Source organism: Salvelinus fontinalis, chromosome 32 (genome assembly GCF_029448725.1).
Source record: "Salvelinus fontinalis isolate EN_2023a chromosome 32, ASM2944872v1, whole genome shotgun sequence".
Taxonomy (NCBI): Eukaryota; Metazoa; Chordata; class Actinopteri; order Salmoniformes; family Salmonidae; genus Salvelinus; species Salvelinus fontinalis.
Window position 1 is genome coordinate 7,252,674 of NC_074696.1, and position 22,864 is coordinate 7,275,537.

At 44.4% G+C, this 22,864-nt stretch overlaps 2 protein-coding genes and 1 long non-coding RNA gene across 7 annotated transcripts; 1 reads left to right on the forward strand and 2 right to left on the reverse strand.

The window, feature by feature from the left end:
• Nucleotides 1–6,147: 6,147 nt before the first annotated feature.
• On the forward strand, nt 6,148–10,162 carry LOC129830532 (uncharacterized). Of its 5 annotated transcripts, XR_008755546.1 has the most exons (6): nt 6,148–6,262; nt 7,287–7,413; nt 8,042–8,120; nt 8,220–8,304; nt 8,567–8,642; nt 8,752–10,162. It is a non-coding gene; the product is annotated as an uncharacterized LOC129830532 (long non-coding RNA). The 5 variants fall into 5 exon arrangements; XR_008755545.1 differs by having other exon boundaries at nt 8,220–8,809; nt 8,976–10,162; XR_008755543.1 differs by having other exon boundaries at nt 8,220–8,642.
• A 1,814-nt stretch (nt 10,163–11,976) lies between these two features.
• On the reverse strand, nt 11,977–14,821 carry LOC129830669 (syncoilin-like). Its single transcript, XM_055893267.1, has 5 exons — nt 14,245–14,821; nt 13,640–13,848; nt 13,191–13,398; nt 12,602–12,726; nt 11,977–12,458 (listed from the first exon to the last, which is right to left on the reverse strand). The coding sequence occupies exons 1-5, from the start codon at nt 14,812–14,814 to the stop codon at nt 12,374–12,376; spliced, it is 1,197 nt and encodes a 398-aa protein (XP_055749242.1). The 5' UTR covers nt 14,815–14,821; the 3' UTR covers nt 11,977–12,373.
• Nucleotides 14,822–14,894: 73 nt separating this feature from the next.
• On the reverse strand, nt 14,895–21,823 carry LOC129830510 (uncharacterized). The gene is made up of 3 exons (XM_055893084.1): nt 21,630–21,823; nt 15,015–18,123; nt 14,895–14,911 (listed from the first exon to the last, which is right to left on the reverse strand). The coding sequence occupies exons 2-3, from the start codon at nt 18,118–18,120 to the stop codon at nt 14,895–14,897; spliced, it is 3,123 nt and encodes a 1,040-aa protein (XP_055749059.1). The 5' UTR covers nt 18,121–18,123; nt 21,630–21,823.
• Between the last annotated feature and the right edge of the window lie 1,041 nt (nt 21,824–22,864).

Consider the following 22,864-nt stretch of genomic DNA (forward strand, 5'->3'; position numbering starts at 1 on the left):
CTCCCTGTACACGTCTCCCTGTACACGTCTCCCTGTGCACGTCTCCCTGTGCACGTCTCCCTGTGCACGTCTCTCTGTGCACGTCTCCCTGTGCACGTCTCCCTGTGCACGTCTCCCTCTACACGTCTCCATGTGCACGTCTCCCTGTGCACGTCTCCCTGTACATGCCTATATGTACACGTCTCCCTCTACACGTCTCCCTCTACACGTCTCCCTCTACACGTCTCCCTGTACACGTCTCCCTGTACACGTCTCCCTGTGCACGTCTCCCTTTACACGTCTCCCTTTACACGTCTCCCTGTGCACGTCTCCCTGTACACGTCTCCCTGTGCACGTCTCCCTGTGCACGTCTCCCTGTGCACGTCTCCCTGTGCACGTCTCCCTGTGCACGTCTCCCTGTGCACGTCTCCCTGTGCACGTCTCCCTGTGCACGTCTCCCTGTGCACGTCTCCCTCTACACGTCTCCCTGTGCACGTCTCCCTGTACACGTCTCCCTGTACACGTCTCCCTGTACAAGTCTCCCTGTGCACGTCTCCCTGTGCACGTCTCCCTCTACACGTCTCCCTGTACACGTCTCCCTGTACACGTCTCCCTCTACACGTCTCCCTCTACACGTCTCCCTCTACACGTCTCCCTGTACATGTCTCCCTCTACACGTCTCCCTCTACACGTCTCCCTGTACACACAAAAACAACCCCAATATGAATGAAGAAAAGATCCATGGAAGGGTGATCCAAAGGGGAATGTTAGTTGATTGTATCTACACAGTGAAAAACATAGCCACATTTGGCTTTGTATTCACACACATCCATTCCTTGCTCTCAAGCAAGAGGGCTGAACTCATTACATCCCCCATCGTCATAATAACATTAATATATTACGTTTTGACCAGATCAAAGCCAGGCTGAAACTCTCCCCAAAAGAGTCTTTAGCAACAGGATCATATCGCCCTTTCAGGTTACAATATGTTTTAAACATCAAGGAGTAAAACTGTGGGCAAACTGAGACCTCTGTGGGCAAACTGAGACCTCTGTGGGTAAAAAAAGACCTCTGTGGGTAAACTGAGACCTCTGTGGGTTAACTGAGACCTCTGTGGGTAAACTGAGACCTCTGTGGGTAAACTGAGACCTCTGTGGGCAAACTGAGACCTCTGTGGGCAAACTGAGACCTCTGTGGGCAAACTGAGACCTCTGTGGGCAAACTGAGACCTCTGTGGGTAAACTGAGACCTCTGTGGGCAAACGGAGACCTCTGTGGGTAAACTGAGACCTCTGTGGGTAAACTGAGACCTCTGTGGGTAAACCGAGACCTCTGTGGGCAAACCGAGACGTCTGTGGGCAAACTGAGAACTCTGTGGGTAAACTGAGAACTCTGTGGGTAAACTGAGAACTCTGTGGGTTAACTGAGACCTCTGTGGGTTAACTGAGACCTCTGTGGGTAAACAGATCTCTGTGGGTAAACAGATATCTCTGTGGGTAAACGGAGACCTCTGTGGGTAAACTGAGAACTCGGTGGGTAAACTGAGACCTCTGTGGGCAAACTGAGACCTCTGTGGGCAAACGGAGACCTCTGTGGGCAAACGGAGACCTCTGTGGGCAAACGGAGACCTCTGTGGGCAAACGGAGACCTCTGTGGGTAAACTGAGACCTCTGTGGGCAAACCGAGACCTCTGTGGGCAAACCGAGACCTCTGTGGGCAAACCGAGACCTCTGTGGGCAAACCGAGACCTCTGTGGGCAAACCGAGACCTCTGTGGGTAAACCGAGAACTCTGTGGGCAAACTGAGACCTCTGTGGGTTAACTGAGACCTCTGTGGGTTAACTGAGACCTCTGTGGGTTAACTGAGACCTCTGTGGGTAAACAGATATCTCTGTGCGTAAACTGAGACCTCTGTGGGTTAACTGAGACCTCTGTGGGCAAACTGAGACCTCTGTGGGCAAACTGAGACCTCTGTGGGTAAACTGAGACCTCTGTGGGCAAACTGAGACCTCTGTGGGCAAACTGAGACCTCTGTGGGCAAACTGAGACCTCTGTGGGCAAACTGAGACCTCTGTGGGCAAACTGAGACCTCTGTGGGCAAACTGAGCCCTCTGTGGGTAAACTGAGACCTCTGTGGGTAAACTGAGACCTCTGTGGGTAAACTGAGACCTCTGTGGGCAAACCGAGACCTCTGTGGGCAAACCGAGACCTCTGTGGGCAAACCGAGACCTCTGTGGGTAAACCGAGACGTCTGTGGGTAAACCGAGACCTCTGTGGGCAAACTGAGACCTCTGTGGGTAAACGGAGACCTCTGTGGGTAAACGGAGACCTCTGTGGGTTAACGGAGACCTCTGTGGGTTAACTGAGACCTCTGTGGGTTAACTGAGAGCTATTCTTAGTTTTTCAAGGAACGGCCTTGCATGTACTGTAAGTTCATCTCTCGTGAGGTATTGGCTACAATATCTGCTGTTCAGAAACTATTCCACATTGGGTGGTGCCACATACAGGGCCTTTCAAAAGTTTTCATCCCACTTGGCGTTTTTCCTATTTTGTTGCATTACAACCTGTAATTTTAAATAGATATGTATTTGGATTTCATGTAACGGACATACACAAAATAGTCCAGATTGATGAAGTGAAATGAAAAAAAATAAAATAACTTGGAAAATATCTAAAACTTTTAACATCCCATGGAGCACCATTAAATCCATTATTAAAAAATGGAAAGAATATGGCACCACAACAAACCTGCCAAGAGAGGGCCGCCCACCAAAACTCACAGACCAGGCAAAGAGGGCATTAATCAGAGAGGCAACAAAGAGACCAAAGATAACCCTGAAGTAGCTGCAAAGCTCCACAGCGGAGATTGGACTTTCTGTCTGTAGGACCACCTTAAGCCGTACACTCCACAGAGCTGGGCTTTATGAAAGAGTGGCCAGAAAAAAGCCGTTGCTTAAAAGCGCAATTCAAATAAATTATCATAAGCTAAAATTCTTGGACTCTCGGGTGGCGCATTGGTCTAAGGCACTGCATCGCAGCGTTAGCTGTGCCACCAGAGACTCTGGGTTCGAGCCCAGGCTCTGTCACAGCTGGCCGCGACCGGGAGGCCCATGGGGCGGCGCACAACTGGCCCAGCGTTGTCCAGGTTAGGGAGGGTTTGGCCGGCAGGGATATCCTTGTCTCATCGTGCACTAGCGACTCCTGTGGCGGGCCGGGCACAGTGAGTGCTAACCAGGTTGCTAGGTCTACGGTGCGGCTGGCTTCCGGGTTGGATGCACGCTGTGTTAATAATGTTTACATACTGCTTTACTCATCTCATATGTATATACTGTATTCTATTCTATTGTATTCTAGTCAATGCCACTCCGACATTGTTTGTCCTAATATTTATATATTTCTTAACTCCATTCTTTTACTTTAGATGTTTGTGTATTGTTGTGTATTGTTGTGTATTGTTAGATACTACTGCACTGTTGGAGCAAAATACACAAGCATTTTGCTACACCCACAATAACATCTGCTAAATATGTGTATGTGACCAATAAAATGTGATTTGATTTATAAGTTGTCAAGGGGGAAGGATAATGACAATGAAAAAAAAAACTTGTACAGAAATACAGAGATGAAGAAAAGTAGAGGTACATAAAATAAATATACACTTCTCCTCCAGCTCTTCTCCTTCAGCTCTCCTCCTTCCCTTCCCTCTCTTCTCCTCTCTCAGCTCATCCTTCACTCTCACCCCAATCTAGGTCAAGTGACCTCCTCTGTTGCCAATGGCATCATGGAGACCCTCTTCCCTCCTCACCACCCTGGGTTCTTAACACGCCTGCCCCATCTGGTGGCGGGGCGCTGGAACAACAACTCTGTGTTCCGGGCCAGACTGGGAGGTTTCTCTGGGGCCACAGGTAAATGGTGGGAAAGTCATTGGTTGGCCAAACTCCAGGTGCTGATCAGACACCGCTGGTTGGATGGTAGTGGTAGGGTTAGGGTTCGGTTAGAGGGTCCCGTTCTGCCCCACCAGTCCGCACTCTGGGAGCAGCCCCTCTCAACTGGAGACTCTGAAATAGAGGGACAGGAAGAGATCAGGACCAGACACACTGTGATCTTGGAAATCAAAGATCTTTACTAAAACGTTACTAGTTCTAGTGAGGGAGAACTATCATAGTTTTAGGAAGTGAGACAGACACCCACTAGCTTTATGTCATCCTGATGGGTGGTGCTGAATGAACAGCACCACCAGCAAGGTAGAGGAAGAGCAGGAACTCAAACAGCAGGCTGCTGTCCAATGGGAGGATCCGGGAGGGACTGACATGTTCCGGGGTGTTGAGGACTGAGAGGGGCGGGGCCGAGAGACCTACTGCTCCTAGACGGATGGGGACATAGACGTAGTGGGTTCGTGTGTGTTCCTGCTTATTCCACAAAAGAGCTTTATGCGGAGAAAAAATGTGCAGGAAAAATATTTCCCAAGACATTAAAGCTTGTTGGTGAAACCTAGTCAATTTAGCGGGTAATCTTTCAGGAAATAATTACATTTCAGTAAAAACTGAAGACCTTCCTACTTATTAAACACTTCATTAAGACCACATTGATTATGTATTGAGCAAACATATTTTCAACCAATTGATCTTTGAAGTGTTATTTATGTCAACTAAATCCAACACTTCCGAACACCTATTTTATTAGAGGACTGACTATTTTCAGTTTGTGAGACTTTTTTTCCCCATATAAAGTCAAGAAACTACTTATTGATCTCTTTACAGGTAGAGGGATTTACAAATAAAGATAATGAGGGGTACACAAAGCAAGACAGTCCCTCTGCCTTGGACAGAAGCACTCTCCCAAGTATAGAAAGATTCCTTTGTAGCCAATTATTAAATATATTCTTGCTTTTCTTAATTTTAGGAGAGAAATTAATATGTTGTCTGACTTGTGTTTTTTATAGATGTATTCCTAAATATTTAACACAGTCCTTTTACAGGAATATTTTCTATTTCTTTATCATCAGAGGAGTCAAATTTAGATTTCTCTGTTAAAAATGGATAAGCCATGCAGATTTGCATCATTCAGAATATCTAGAGATAGAAGTTCCACAACCAAAGTTAATAAAAAGGGGGAAATTGGGCATCCCTGTCGTACACTTCTGTTGATACTGAATATTTTGTATGTATTACGGTTTAGTATCACAGAACTATTTATATCTTTGTAAAAAAAAATGCGAATGACTTTGAAAAATGTTCACAGAAACCAAAAAGTTTAAGAGACCCGAAAGAGAATTTCATGTTCAATTATGTCAAAGTCTTTACAGAAGTCCAAAATTAAAACAACAGCATCTGAGTCAAATTGCATCTGAATAATGTAAAAGGTCTAAGAATAAATGTCATTATCGTCATAATGTGGAAGAGAGGAGGACCAAGGCGCAGCGTGAAGTGAATACATTCTTCTTTTAATGAAACGAAACGAAGAACACTTAACAAACTATACTAAACGACGAACGTGACACTATATATAAACAGTGCCGACACAGACAACTAACATAGACAATAACCCACAACCCACAATACAAAACAGGATATCCTAAATATGGTTCCCAATCAGAGACAACGCAAAACACCTGCCTCTGATTGAGAACCATATCAGGCCAAACACATAGAAATATACAAACCAGACATACAACATAGAATGCCCACTCAGATCACACCCTGACCAAACAAAACATACAAAACAAACTATGGTCAGGGCGTGACACTAAACAAATATTGGAGTTTATGTCACAGCCCTTCACAAATCCTATTTGAGTCTAATTTATAATATTATCTACTCCTTTCTTTAATATTTTTGGCATAGACCAGAGCAATCAACGTGTAATGTTGAATCAATATTTAATAACGTAATTTGTCTCCAAGTGTCAATGAGAGAACGGTCTTTATCCGGCTTCGGAATCAGTTAAATAAGGTCCTGTTTCATAGTGGAGACCATTTCACCATTTTCAATTCAATCTTGAAACACTAAAAAAATAGGGTAATCTAGTAAACTGCCTACAGAATTCAACTGACAGGCCATCAGGGCCATGTGAAACTTCCGCATTTTTTGGGGGACGAAAATGACGTCAGACCAAGCTCTCTTGCTGATTGGTGGCCCAGCGCCTCTTTGCCTGTCGGTGTTGGCGCGAAAGTGCATTTTGTGACATTTTAGCCAACTAGCTAATATTCCCCATTGAGGTAGCCAGACGAATATCAAGATTCCCTAGTTTGTTCCGTGGATTCGTTATAATGTCCGATAAGGAAGGTAATGGTCATCTTGTTGCTATGTTACTGTTCATGTAGTGATGATAAAAGCTTGTTAATCAGCTAGCTACAGATTAATTCTAACGTTAGCATGCTAGCGTGCTAATGCCCCGGGTGTTGCACCACCGTTTTTACGGAAGCCTGGTCGGATACATTCCAACACACTTGCGGAATGTATGTTTTTTTTAAATGTTGCTGGACCCCAGGAAGAGTATCTGTGGAGGTCCATAATAAATACAAATTAAACCACAGGTTTTCAATTGGGTTCAAGTCCGGAGACTGAGATGGCCATTGCAAATGTCGATATATATATATATTTTTTTTTTTTTGGGGGGGGGGGGGTTGTCAATTAACCATTTCTTTGTGGATGTTGATTAGTGGTTGGGTTATTGTCTTGCTGGGCGATTCACTTGTAGCTAAGTGTCAGCCTCCTTGCAGACACAACCAGGTTTTTGGATACAGTGATCTGGTACTGGGTAAAGTTCCTGATGCTGTTGACCTTAACAAGGGTCACAGGACCAGTGGAAACAAAATAGCCCCATTTAACATCAACGATCCACCACCATATTTTACCATATGTACAAGCTACTTTTCTGCATTTGTTTTTCAACACCAAACCCACCACGGTCTCTATTTTCATGTCACCTGACCATAGCACTGATTCCAATCCAAGTGCCAATGCTGTTTATCAAACTCCAGGCAGTGCTGTGGTTGGATGACATGAAAATAGATCTGGGCCTCCCGTGTTGAGTCAGAGTAGCCTACACCACCTAGCTTGCTGCAGCTAGCGAAACTATGCAATACTATGTTTTTTAGTTGGCTAGTTATGTCCTATTTTATTCAAATGTCACTTGTACAGAAAGTTAACGTCATACACTGAGTGTACAAAACATTAAGAACACCTGCTCTTTCCATGACACAGACTGACAATGTGAATCCAAGTGAAGGCTATGATCCCTTATTGATGTTAATTCCACTTCAGTGTTGATGAAGGGGTTTAAACTTTTGACCCCTGTCTCTCTCAGCTGGGATACTCCTTCCAACAACACGTCCAAGCCCAGCCATGCTGTGGACGCCCACACAGCGTAGGTCAACTGTCTCTCCTTCAACCCCTACAGTGAATTTATCCTGGCCACTGGCTCTGCAGACAAGGTTGGTTTTTGGTAACACTTTACTTGAACACTCTCTATCCTTATATGCAAGGGATGGAACTGGTTATTAAGGGAACAGAACCGAAAACAAAAGTAATCTATACTGTTACCACAACAAAGCTGTTATTTTAAAAAGGGACCGGTTATTTTCTTTAGGGCTATAGTAAAGTAAACGTTGTCAAATACAAATAGTCAAGTACAGATACTCCAAAAAACTACTTAAGTGGTGCTTTAAAGTATTTTTTTACTTAAGTACTTTACATCATCGGTCAGAACAATGGAATAGAAGGAAAGAATGGTTCTGTTCAGAACGAAACGATTGTAAATAATTTTGTTTCCAATCCCTGACTATGAGGCTACATAAGGGCTACACGATGCTATAACCTGTTATGACAGCTGTGTGTCCGTTTATCCACTGGCTCTGCAAACAAAGTTGGTATTTGTATTCATGACACTGTCAGAGCTACACAACACTGTTATAATAACGACATAAAACTCTGATTCTAATTTATTTAATTAATAACAAAGGCCAAAGGCTTATTTCCTTAAGCAGTTATAACATGTCATAGGGGTTACGTAACCATAACGACGGCTGTATGTCATCACATGCCTGTGTTGTCTCTCCTCAGACCGTGGCTCTGTGGGACCTGCGTAACCTCAAACTGAAACTCCACTCGTTTTGAGTCTCACAAAGATGAGATCTTCCAGGTAGGACACAGTTTAACAAGACTTTGTTTAGTCTAGTCCTCTATAAGCCCTGTGATTGGTCCTGTGTCTGATCTAAGCTCGCCGATTTGTCTGCTGCAGGTCCAGCCCCATAACGAGACCATCCTGGCGTCCAGTGGTACTGACAGGCGACTCAACGTGCCTCACTACAATAGTGATGCAGGAAGTATTCACACTTAACTTTTTTCCACATTTTGTTGTTACAGGCTGAATTTAAAATGTCTTAAATTGAGATGCTTTGTCACTAATACTCCATATAGTGGAATTACAGTACCAGTCTGAAGTTTGGACACACCTACTCATTCAAGGGTTTTTCTTTATTTTGACTATTTTCTACATTGTAGAATAATAATGAAGACATCAAAACTGTGAAATAACACCCATGGAATCATTTAGTAAGCAAAGTGTTAAATCAAAATATATTACAGATTCTTCAAAGTGGCCACCCTTTGCCTTGATGACAGCTTTGCACACACTTGGCATTCTCTCAACCAGCTTCATGAGGTAGTCACCTGGAATGTATTTCAATTAACAGGTGTGCCTTGTTAAAAGTTAATTTGTGGAATTTCTTATTATTTCTTATTATACTCATTGCTGTGTTTTTATTTTGTAGTAAAATAGGAGAGGAGCCGTCCGCAGAGGATACAGAGGACGGCCCTCCTGAGCTGCTGGTGAGGTTTACAGTGATGGCACCCTCCGAAGCTTTAAGTTCAGTTGATGGAAAAACGTGTTATTTTGAAAAGGATTGGTTTGATCAGGAGTTGAGCAGCAGCTAGGCCAGGGAGCAATAGTGAGGTAAACACGGCCCATTTAAAAGGTTTCCCAAACCTTCCCTAGTTCATCCGGGGAGGACACACAGCCAAGATCTCTGACTTCTCGTGGAACTCCAACGAGCCCTGGGTCATCTGCTCTGTGTCTGAGGACAACATCATGCAAGTCTGGCAGATGGTGAGACACACACACACACACACACACACACACACACACACACACACACGCACACACATTCACGGTCTCACCACAACACATGCACACGGTGTCCCAGGTTTACTCCCGCCACACCACCTCTGTCTCTCCCTCCAGGCTGAGAACATTTATAATGATGAGGGTCCAGAGGCAGGAGGAGACCAGGAAGTCACAGCCTGAGTGAACCAATCAGGTGTGACTCCACCCCTTTCCCAATCCAAATACTCCACCTTCCTTTTGTACTCTGAACAATATCATGTGGCACAAAATGCTGCTAGCCATTTCTCTTGGGGTTGTCCACCGACAATGTACGCGTTCACCTGAAATATACACTCATTCACTACTTCTCACAGATCTAAAAGGATTGGATTGGTGGAGGTATGGGAATGTTCTACCATATTTCTTATACCACTTATTTCCTTTCAAATCAGTGACAGGGAATTTAACAAAGTGTATACTTTGTGCGGAAGGTGAGAGAATTGGGACGTAGCCAGAAACTACTTTTCCCTTGACTCAAAAGTTGAAAGTGTTACAGGAGCAAACTCCGCGCTTGCTCTATCTCTCTACATTGTAAAATAGTAATATATTGTCTAAGAAAAATCTCTCTTCTAGAACTGGTTTTGTACTGTAAAATAAAGAGTATTTTTTTTAATAGTCCCTCGATTGCCCCCCACCCGTGGCGATACGATAAACTCCCATTTTACTAATTCTGTTAGAAGGGCCTTTTCCATTGAATAGGGTACAGCCAATAGAGTGAGTCTCTGTCCCATCACTTCTTCTTCTTCTTTTCTTCTTTAACAACAAGGCCTGTGGTTAAAAAGCTAAGTTGGTATCCTCTCTACTAAACAAGTGTCTGTACCAACCATTATGCAGAATGTCACATTTACATTCAATAGGCCCATGAAGCCAGATATTATATATATATATATATGGAAATATGTATTTTTTATCATTTCGTGTTTGGTTGAAGTGTTTAGCTAGTCCTACGTGGATGTGATGTCTGTTTTTGCATATTGTATATGTCTTGTCATCTTGCTCTCTCCTCTATTTAGTTTTGCTTTCTGAATAAAATGTTTTTCCATTCAGCTTTGACTTGTCGTTCATTTGAATGAGTATCATGATGGGTAAAATGTTTTTTTTCCCGTTAAGCTTGTTGACTCTAATTCACTCAATTCACTCAAATAAACAAGATTATTCAATCAAGACCATTCACCACATAACATATTCAAAGAGTTACAAAAACATTACAGCTATGGTATTTTGAATCTGAAAATATTCACATTTAATAGTACATTTTGTTACATTTTAGTAGATGATAGTCTGCTGATAATGCTTTTTTCTTTGTCTAATACTTACGAGTCAATTCCACCTGAGACTTCCAGTGTTTATGTTACGTAAACTATAGTCTTAATTTTTGGTGAAGTATGTTCCCATCAGGAGTGTGACACCAAAAGACTTGTGAGTGAGCAGAACAAACAACCTCTGCATCATCAAGACCAGGTGCTTTGTGGGAAGGTGTTAACTCGTGTTCAGTTAGCCATTGTCATGTAAATTAAATTCAGAGCGAGCCAGCCAGAGCCGTGGCCCAGTGAGACACGAGTGCCGGTCCGTGGAGGTGGAAACAGAAAAATCTGAGCATTTTTTTGGTAATACTACAGGCTCAGTCACAGGGGGAAATGTCTCATTAGCGTGGTTTCAAGACCTCCTAAAGCGAGACTGTTTCAAGACCTCCTAAAGCGAGACTGTTTCAAGACCTCCTAAAGCGAGACTGTTTCAAGACCTCCTAAAGCGAGACTAAAGACCTCCTAAAGCGAGACTAAAGACCTCCTAAAGCCAGACTGTTTCAAGACCTCCTAAAGCGAGACGGTTTCAAGAACACCTAAAGCGAGACTGTTTCAAGACCTCCTAAAGCGAGACTGTTTCAAGACTTCCTAAAGCGAGACTGTTTCAAGACCTCCTAAAGCGAGACTGTTTCAAGACCTCCTAAAGCGAGACTGTTTCAAGACCTCCTAAAGCGAGACTGTTTCAAGACCTCCTAAAGCGAGACTAAAGACCTCCTAAAGCGAGACTAAAGACCTCCTAAAGCGAGACTGTTTCAAGAACACCTAAAGCGAGGCTGTTTCAAGACCTCCTAAAGCCAGACTGTTTCAAGACCTCCTAAAGCCAGACTGTTTCAAGAACACCTAAAGCGAGACTGTTTCAAGACCACCTAAAGCCAGACTGTTTCAAGACCACCTAAAACCAGACTGTTTCAAGACCTCCTAAAGCGAAACTTTCGAGACCACTCTCCCTCTGACTGATTAATACTAATGCAGTTGCTCTTTTTCCTGACGTCATTCATTTGAAAATGTTTAGTCACTCCGTTAATCCATCCATCTTATGAAATCATACACCAGGAGACATACAAATGACTACTGTAATCTTATTAAATACAGAAAGGAGACTATTTTTAAACCTACCTCTTAGATGTTTACTTAAAACCAACCGTCTGTCTGTGATGTCAAACTGATTTTTACTGGTCATAGCTTTAATGTGTATAGTCTAGGGTAGGGTGGCATTTTGCATCCAAAATGGCACCCCATTCCCTATAGGTCCTGGTCAAAAGTAGTGCACTACATAGGGAATAGGGTGCCATTTGGTACACTAGCTCTGGTCTCACTCTCACTCCATTAGCATCGTTTAAAAACATTCCACCATGTTGCCCTTATATGCACACCATCCCTCTCCCTGGATCTGTCCCATATGGCACCCTAATCCCTACACAGTGCACTACTTTTGACCTATGGCCCTAATCGAAAGTAGGGCCCTATGTAGGGAATAGGGTGCCATTTGGGAACACAGATCCCTGTGCTCTGACTCATCACACACACAGTTTAGTTTAAAAGAACACCTTTTATTTGTTGCACTATAAAGAATGCATTACATCTTCAGACTGTTCCAGAACCTTCTTCTCTACAGATGTTTTACCATGTCTTAACTATAGAATTAGAATGATGGAGAGCTTGTTTTCTCTAGACACCCTTTCCAACCTGATGGGAATTCCCCACAGGTTTCAGCTACCAGTGTACAAAACGGCCTTGCTTTTTCCTGGTGTTCTACTTCCTGGGTTTCTACTTCCTGGTTTTCTACTTCCTGTTTTTTTTTTTTTTTTTTTTTTTACAATTGAGTGGAACCTTCTGAAAGGTGTATAAAAGTACATTTGTAAGGATGGTATGATTTTTGGAAACGAGTGACTATGAACTGAGAAAATGTTGTTTGTCTCTTGTAACCTAAACTGCAAGACTTCTATTTGTCGCGGTGGTTTTCTCTTGCACTCTGGTTACATCATTCTTGTTATTGTCTTCGACAATACCTCTAAAGAGAAAAAAAACACCAGATTACAGTCAATATTTACAACCTTGTTAACCTTAATTATAAGCTAGTGTCTAGTTACATTATAATTCACTGATTCTAAAAGCTAATATGAGTTAGGAGCGTGAAACGGTTAATTTTCTCACCTGTACAGGTAGAGTTCTTTAGTAAGACTGTCTCTCAGTTCCTCCATCTCCTTGGTTTCCCTCTTCTGGATTTGTAGCTTTGTCTTCTGCTCTCTGTTAGTGTCCTCCAGCCTGTCCACTGTCTCCTGTGGGGAGGGAGACGAAGGACTAAATACGGATTCAGAAACGTTTCATAAACCTGACAGGAGTGTTCATAAACCCATAGGAGTGTTCATAAACCTGACATAAGTGTTCATAAACCTGACAGGAGTGTTCATAAACCTGATAGGAGTGTTCATAAACCCGACAGGAGTGTTCATAAACCTGATAGGAGTGTTCATAAACCTGACAGGCGTGTTCATAAACCTGATAGGAGTGTTCATAAACCTGATAGGAGTGTTCATAAACCTGACAGGAGTGTTCATAAACCCGACAGGAGTGTTCATAAACCTGACATAAGTGTTTATAATGAACTGAAAGGCTGTTGTTTTTAATCTATGTCTGTATGTTGGAGGAATTTGTTATGAGTGTGAAGCATTTCTGGACAGCCTTGTAATTCCAACCCTGTCTACTGGACCTTATTCCATCTCTCGCCTTCGTCCCTCCGTACCCTGTACTGCTCCACGTCCTCTCTCCTGTGGGTCTCCATCAGTATGAGTCTCTCCTCCAGGCAGGCTCTCTGCAGCCCCAGCCTCTGTCCCTCCTCCCTCATGGGCCCTCGGCGGGACCTCAGCTCCTGGGCCTGCTGCCTGGCCTTCACCTGGGCCTCTGACGTCCTCTCCTTCCGCTTCAACAGGGCCAGCAGCATTGGCTCATACCTGGAGGAGGAGGAGAGAGGATAATGCATTTCGTTGCACCTGCCATAACATCTGCAAATATGTGTACGTGACCAATAAACTTTGATTTGATTTAATGAAGTTGGTTATCATGATAAATAAGTCATGATTATAGTATCAATCATGATAATTGCATACATCATAACTGTTGTGTCAATCCTAGTGCTTGACTAGAGATCACCTCTGACTTATGATAACGCCTGGCAATGTTGAGACAGAATACCTTTCCTCCAGGGCTTTGAGCCCTCCCTGCAGGTACTGCTGTATGTCCCCACACGCGGTCCTCTTGCTCTGGGTCAGCTCCTCTATGGGGATGGGTGTCTGCCTGGGTGTCTGGAGCTGGGACTGAAAGGTGGAGAGCTGGGTCTGGTGGGTGGAGCGGAGTTGAGACACCTCCTCAGTCAGCTGGATGATCAGTGTGTCGAGTTCCATCTGGGGAAGAGAGAGACAGAGGGAGAGAGACAGACGGAAGGAGAGAGGGGGGGGGAGAGGGACATGAGAGAAACTCAAAAGAACCTGCATTGCCTTCTCTGAGCTCTGATGAAGCCGCAGTTGTTCTCGAACACAGGTGGTTCTGAAACACCAAGGTTCCAGAATTCTCTGACGGTTCTGGAACACTCTATTCTGGAATATTTAGAATGTTCCAGAACACTCATATAGATCCAAACCGCCCGGAATTATATAGAACGCTCAGAAGGTTCTAGAATGCACATAAGGTTTTGGAACATTCAGAAGGTTGTCTAACGCTCAGAAGGTGCTGGAACACCCAGAAGTTTCATGAATGCTCATAAGGTTCTGGAATGGTCAGAAGAACACTCTTGTCCCTACCTGTTCCTTGTTGAGCTGGGCCACCTCACGCTGCTGGGTTACCAGGATGACCTGGTTGTGAGCACACTCCCTGGCGACAGAGAACAGCCTCCTCTTCAGCCTCCTCATCTCCTCCTGAAGACCCTGCCTCTCCAGACGCACACTGGACAGCCTCCTCTCCTCCACACTTCTCTCAGCCCTCAAAGACTGCCACTCCCTCATCCGCGCCTCCCTCATCCCATCGGCCTCAATATTCAGCACCTGGTTTAACTGTGCCGCCTGCCCTCCTTCTCTCCCTTCCTCTGTCCCCGTCTTCTCCTCCCTTAGTGCCTGCAGCTCTCCCATCAGTTCATCCCGTCTCTTCTCCATTCTCCCCACCTCCTCGATACACCCCTCCAGCACAGTACCCAACTCCTGCACGGAACCCCTCAACTCCACCCCTCCCAACGCTGTCTCTAGTTGTTGACCTCCCCTCAACTCCACCCCTCCCAACTCTGTCTCTGGTTGTCGTCCTCCGCTCAACTCCACCCCTCCCCTCAACTCCACCCCTCCCACCTCTGTCTCTAGTTGTTGACCTCCCCTCAACTCCATCCCTCCCAACTCTGTCTCTGGTTGTCGTCCTCCGCTCAACTCCACCCCTCCCCTCAACTCCACCCCTCCCACCTCTGTCTCTAGTTGTTGACCTCCCCTCAACTCCACCCCTCCCACCTCTGTCTCTAGTTGTTGATCTCCCCTCAACTCCACCCCTCCCTTCAACTCCACCCCTCCCAACTCTGTCTCTAGTTGTTGACCTCCCATCAACTCCACCCCTCCTCTCAACTCCACCCCTCCCAACTCTGTCTCTAGTTGTTGACCTCCCCTCAACTCCACCCCTCCCCTCAACTCCACCCCTCCCACCTCTGTCTCTAGTTGTTGATCTCCCCTCAACTCCACACCTCCCCTTAACTCCACCCCTCCTCTCAACTCCACCCCTCCCACCTCTATCTCTAGTTGTTGACCTCCCCTCAACTCCACCCCTCCCAACTCTGTCTCTAGTTGTTGACCTCCCCTCAACTCCACCCCTCCCCTCAACTCCACCCCTCCCACCTCTGTCTCTAGTTGTTGACCTCCCCTCATGTTCCCCTCTGTGTCCCCATCTGTGTCCTCTTCACACACCATGGACATGGGTCCTCTTGTGTGTGTCTCTCCACAGTCTCCTAACTCATCTGAATGTCTTTTTGTCGAGATAGCTTGATAGCTTGGGGGCTCAAATTGGCCAAAGTTACTGTCCAAATATGGCTTCAGATCCACACCTCTCCCAGACTCTAGTCCTTCAGTCTTGGTATTCCCCACAGACTCCATGAGTCTTTGTGTTGCTAGTCCTCTCTCCTCTCTCCATGTGTTCTTGTGTCCTCTCTCCATGTGCCCTTGTGTTGCTAGTCCTCTGTCCATGTGTCTGTCTTGTGGTACCTTATTCATGTTGGGGTTGTGTTGGCAAAATCCTTTTGGTAAACTGGGGTAAATCCACTCTAAAGGGTCAAAGGTAATCCCTGCTTCCTCCGTACAGTTTTCTAACATGGCCAGCATCGCCATTAGCTCTGTCTGATACTCAGCCATAGTGCCACTCAGCTGAGTGCCTGGAGAGGTAAGAGGAGGCAACTGAGGCTGGACAGCGGCTCCTGTGGCTCCACTCTGATCCAAAATGGATTCCACCTCCTTCGGGTGACTTTGGCACTGGTTCCTAGACTCCTCCATGTGTGTGTCTGTGTAGGTCAGGATGGAAGCACCTGTGTGACAGTCATTACCACCACAGCTCCCCATCATAGCATCCATCTTCTGTATATCTGACTGGTTCTGGTTCTGAGCTGGTCCAGTCAGGTGTGTGTCTGACTGGTTCTGGGCTGGCCCAGTCAGGTGTGTGTCTGACTGGTTCTGGTTCTGAGCTGGTCCAGTCAGGTGTATGTCTGACTGGTTCTGGTGCTGAGCTGGTCCAGTCAGGTGTGTGTCTGACTGGTTCTGGTTCTGAGCTGGTCCAGTCAGGTGTGTGTCTGACTGGTTCTGGTTCTGAGCTGGCCCAGTCAGGTGTGTGTCTGACTGGTTCTGGTGCTGAGCTGGTCCAGTCAGGTGTATGTCTGACTGGTTCTGAGCTGGTCCAGTCAGGTGTGTGTCTGACTGGTTCTGGTTCTGAGCTGGTCCAGTCAGGTGTGTGTCTGACTGGTTCTGGTTCTGAGCTGGCCCAGTCAGGTGTGTGTCTGACTGGTTCTGGTGCTGAGCTGGTCCAGTCAGGTGTATGTCTGACTGGTTCTGAGCTGGTCCAGTCAGGTGTGTGTCTGACTGGTTCTGGTTCTGAGCTGGCCCAGTCAGGTGTGAGTCTGACTGGTTCTGGTTCTGAGCTGGTCCAGTCAGGTGTATGTCTGACTGCTTCTGGTTCTGAGCTGGTCCAGTCAGGTGAGTATCTGTGTACCTGGTGGACAGGCGGGAGTTGAAGGACACACCTGTCATGTCCTCACATCTCTTCAACAGGTCATCCATCTCCCTCAGGTGTGGCTGGATCTGTCCTAACCCATTATGGTGTGTCCGGATCTGTCCTAAACCACTAAGGTGAGGCTGTATCTGTCTTAACCCACTAAGGTGAGGCTGGATCTGACCTAACCCACTAAGGTGTGGCTGGTTCTGTCCTAACCCACTAAGGTGAGGCTGGATGTGTCCTAACCTACTAAGGTGTGGTTGGATCTGTCCTAACCCATTATGGTGTGGCTGGATCTGTCCTAACCCACTATGGTGTGGCTGGATCTGTCCTAACCCACTAAGGTGAGACTGGGTCTGTCCTAACCCACTAAGGTGTGGCTGGTTCTGTCCTAACCCACTAAGGTGAGGCTGGATCTGTCCCAACCCACTAAGGTGAGGCTGGATCTGTCCCAACCCACTAAGGTGTGGCTGGATCTGTCCTAACCCATTATGGTGTGGCTGGATCTGTCCTAACCCACTATGGTGTGGCTGGATCTGTCCTAACCCACTATGGTGTGGCTGGATCTGTTCTAACACACTAAGGTGTGGCTGGATCTGTCCTAACCCACTAAGGTGAGGCTGGATCTGTCCTAACCCACTAAGGTGTGGCTGGTTCTGTTCCAACCCACTAAGGTGTGGCTGGTCCTGTCCTAACCCACTAAGGTGAGGCTGGATCTGTCCCAACCCACTAAGGTGTGGTTGGATCTGTCCTAACCCATTATGGTGTGGCTGGATCTGTCCTAACCCATTATGGTGTGGCTGGATATGTCCTAACCCACTAAGGTGTGGCTGGTTCTGTTCCAACCCACTAAGGTGTGGCTGGTCCTGTCCTAACCCACTAAGGTGAGGCTGGATCTGTCCCAACCCACTAAGGTGTGGTTGGATATGTCCTAACCCACTAAGGTGAGGCTGGATCTGTCCTAACCCATTATGGTGTGGCTGGATATGTCCTAACCCACTAAGGTGAGGCTGGATCTGTCCTAACCCATTACGGTGTGGCTGGATATGTCCTAACCCACTAAGGTGAGGCTGGATCTGTCCTAACCCACTACGGTGAGGCCGGATCTGTCCTAACCCACTACGGTGTGTGTTAGTGTGGGCTGTTGTCGACAGGTGAAGCCCAAAAGAGTCTGTAGTTTCTCCTACACAACTCCTAAACATGGTGTCCATGTCTTTAAACTGGGCTTGTGTCTCATCCAGGTGTGTCTCTCTGTAGGTATCCGATACGGAGGTATCCGAGACTGAGCCAGTCAGGAGTGTGTTTGTACTGGTAACTCCCAGGAGAGACTGGAATGAAGCGTCTGTCTCCTCTTCATCACCCTCATCCCCATACTGGTCTTCCTCATCGATGAACAGCGGATCAAAACAGACTTCGGGGTCCATCGGCAGCTCAGACTCTTGATCCTCCATTGCCTGTGATGAAGAGGAGGAAGATGAAGACAAATGTCACAGAAGTTGTGATTCATCAAGTCAAATGTTATTTTTCATAAGCGCCGATTACAGCAGGTGTAGAACATACCGTAAATTGCTGACTTACAAGCCCTTAACCAACAATACAGTTCAATAAATATTCTTAAATATTTACTATTTACTAAATAAACTAAGGTAAAAATATATATATAAAATCCAAAAGTAACACAATATATTTACATAACAATAACGAGGCTAATAATAGTAACTCTATTAATAACATATTATAATTATATTAATAACATATTATAACTATATTAATAACACATTATAACTCTATTAATAACATATTATAACTATATTAATAACATATTATAATTATATTAATAACATATTATAACTCTATTAATAACATATTATAACTATATTAATAACATATTATAACTATATTAATAACACATTATAACTATATTAATAACATATTATAACTATATTAATAACACATTATAACTATATTAATAACATATTATAACTATATTAATAACATATTATAACTATATTAATAACATATTATAACTATATTAATAACACATTATAACTATATTAATAACATATTATAACTATATTAATAACATATTATAACTATATTAATAACACATTATAACTATATTAATAACATATTATAACTATATTAATAACACATTATAACTATATTAATAACACATTATAACTCTGTTAATAACACATTATAACTATATTAATAACACATTATAACTCTGTTAATAACATATTATAACTCTGTTAATAACATATTATAAATATATTAATAACATATTATAACTATATTAATAACACATTATAACTATATTAATAACACATTATAACTATATTAATAACATATTATAATTATATTAATAACACATTATAACTATATTAATAACATATTATAATTATATTAATAACACATTATAACTATATTAATAACATATTATAATTATATTAATAACACATTATAACTATATTAATAACATATTATAACTCTGTTAATAACACATTATAACTATATTAATAACGTATTATAACTCTGTTAATAACACATTATAACTATATTAATAACGTATTATAACTCTGTTAATAACACATTATAACTATATTAATAACATATTGTAGCTTAGCTAGTTGTGACTTTCTGTCTCTGGAACGTCTGATCAAGTAGACAACCCTGTGTTACCAAGGAGGGCATACTAACTTGGTTAATACACAACCCTGTGTTATCAAGGAGGGCATACTAACTTGGTTAATACACAACCCTAAGGGTTATGGGGGGAGGGGTAAGGGGGGAGGGGTAAGGGGGGAGGGGTAAGGGTTACGGGGGGAGGGGTAAGGGTTATGGGGGGAGGGGTAAGGGTAAGGGTTATGGGGGAGGGGTAAGGGGGGAGGGGGGATGGGTAAGGGTTATGGGGGAGGGGTAAGGGTTATGGGGGAGGGGTAAGGGGGGAGGGGGGATGGGTAAGGGTTATGGGGGAGGGGTAAGGGTAAGGGTTATGGGGGAGGGGTAAGGGTTATGGGGGGAGGGGTAAGGGTTATGGGGAGAGGGGTAAGGGTTATGGGGAGAGGGGTAAGGTTTATGGGGAAGGTGTAACGGTTATGGGGGAGGGGTAAGGGTTATGGGGGAGGGGGGGGCTATTGCATCAATATGCCTCAACAACTGTCTCATTCTTTGGAACACACACATTCACTCAGATCCTCATACTCAAGCATTCACAAAAACAGTGACACCTTCTAGCCTGGCTGTGACACCTTCTAGTCTGGCTGTGACACCTAGCCTGGCTGTGACACCTTCTAGCCTGGCTGTGACACCTTCTATTCTGGCTGTGACACCTTCTAGCCTGGCTGTGACACCTTCTAGCCTGGCTGTGACACCTTCTAGCCTGGCTGTGACACCTTCTAGCCTGGCTGTGACACCTTCTAGTCTGGCTGTGACACCTTCTAGCCTGGCTGTGACACCTTCTAGCCTGGCTGTGACACCTTCTAGCCTGGCTGTGACACCTTCTAGTCTGGCTGTGACACCTTCTAGCCTGGCTGTGACACCTTCTAGCCTGGCTGTGACACCTTCTAGCCTGGCTGTGACACCCTCTAGCCTGTGCTTGTATAAGCATGCATGAGAGCCTTCGGCTCTGACAACTGGCATTCCATAGATTACATTACAGCGTACATTATCATAACATTTCATGTAGCAGAACCAGCCAATGGACAAGCTATTCATAATGCCTCAGGAAGACTAACGGTATTGACACTGCTTGATAAAGCTAGGCAAAGCTAACCTTAGCCTTCTCTGCAAGTTTAGAAATACAGACTGTTTTATGCTCTTTGACCTATCTTAAAAGTATTTTTTAGTTTATTTGTGTTCCCACCAAGTAAACAAAAGTCAACGTTTCAAAGCAGGACCTAATGTTCAGCTGTGACCCCCAAAATAATTAGTCACGTATTACACACGACTCAAACGTAGGTCCCGACAATCATTGTCAACCTTTTGAGATTCACTGATATCTATTCTGTTCCGTGTGTCAATTTATGTGAATGAGAATCACTGATATCTACTCATATGAAATATTCATATTATGTGAGGACTCCTGTTTTCACTGCCAGTCTCTCCGTAGAAGTTAAACTAACTGCAGTGTCACCAGGCAGTGCCCTGGGATTGACAGTTACCGTGACAGGCGTGGCAGGGGAACCATCTGTCTCTCTCTCCCTGCCTGGGCAGGATACGCTTGGAGAGGACACATTCCTACACAGTCTATGCTCCTTAGATGATGTCTGACTCTGTCCATGAACAAACTGTCCTAGACTTAGTTTGTATCTGTTAACTATTCTAGAGTTTAAATTCACAGACTCTACTAGAGTTAGTTTATATGTGGCGGTTCTGTGTGTAGCTGGTGTAGGGAGTCAGGCGCAGGATAGCAGATATGAGTGATCAAAGTACTTTACTCAAAAAATACAAATATACAAGGCAACAATGATAGCCCACAAACATGGACCGAATTACAATAAACAATCACTCACGAACACAACATGGGGGAACAGAGGGTTAAATAATAAACAACTAATTGGTTGAGTGAAGCCAGGTGCGATAAGATAAAGGCAGAACAAATGGAAAATGAAAAGTGGATCGACGGTGGCTAGAAAGACGGTGACGTCGACCGCCGAACGCCGCCCGAACAAGGAGAAGGACCGACTCCGACGGAAGTCGTGACATTTATATCTGTTAACTATTCTAGAGTTTCAATTCACAGACTATTAGCGTTAGTTTCTCTCCCATAGTTCACGTGTGTTCACAAACAAGCTGTCCCAGAGTTGGCTATCCTGATTCAGAGGGGAAAGACCAGTAAAACTATTAGTAGGATGTTGTAACTAACGAGTGTTGAGAAAAGTAGTTAGACATCAGTGACGATCCCACTGGCTCACTGACCTCTTCTGTTCCTGTTAAAAGACATGCTTTGTGAACTCACCGTTCACCAGATCTCTCAGAATCCTTTCTCCTCTCCTCAGTCCTTTCCTCTGCCCTCAGTCCTATTCTCTGCCCTCAGTCCTATCCTCTGCCCTCAGTCCTATCCTCTGCTCTCAGTCCTATCCTCTGCCCTTAGACAGTATATCCACTGGATGAATCTGACACAGTGGATCTCAGTGAGGGAGAGCGGAAGAGAGATAAAGAGAAAGGGAGGGAAGAGAGAGAGAGAGAGAGAGAGAGAGAGAGAGAGAGGACTGACCCGGCCTCCTTTCTAACAGTCCCTGTGCTGCTATGCGTCACCGTGACTACCCGGATTCTGTTTATGTTTATTACTAAGCACTGGTCTCCACAGGGAGGAAGAGGAGACAGTGTGGACTGGGTCTGTAGCCCACAGCCAGAGGACAACTGTAACGTGGATGGAAGTAAAGGGAGGACAAATTTAATAAAAAATAAAACATAGTACAAAATAAGAAACAGGAAAAGCGTACAGACATTAAAACAGAAACAGATTCAATAACACCTCAGGAAAGAACCAAGAGGAAGTGACAGATATATAGGGGAGGTAATCAGGAAGGTGATGGATGCCCAGGTGAGTGTTATGAGGCGCAGGTGCGAGTAAAGATGGTGACAGGTGTCCATAATAATGAGTAAACTGGCGCCATCGAGAGCCGGAGGGGGAGCAGGAGTAGACGTGAAGATTCTAAAAAATAAAATATATATTTTATTTGTTAGATTTTTTGGGAGTTACCACATGATTCCATGTGTATTATTTCATAGTTTTGATGTCTTCGCTATTATTCTACAATGTAGAAAATAGTAAAAATAAAGAAAAATCCTGGAATTATTAGGTGTGTCTAAACTTTTGACTGGTACTGTATATATAGAGTGCATTCGGAAAATATTCAGACCCCTTCACTTTTTCCACATTTTGTTACGTTACAGCCTTATTCCAAAATTGATTAACTTCTTAAGGCTGCAGGGGCAGTATTGAGTAGCTTGGATGAAAGGTGCCCAGAGTAAACGGCCTGCTCCTCAGTCCCGGTTACTAATATATGCATATTATTATTAGTATTGGATAGAAAACACTCATATGGCACGCAAAAACCTGAGAAGAAATCCAAACAGGAAGTGGGAAATCTGAGGTTGGTCGATTTTCAACCCAGCCCCTATTGAATACACAGTGGGATGTGGATCTGTTTGCACTTCCTACGGCTTCCACAAGATGTCAACAGTCTG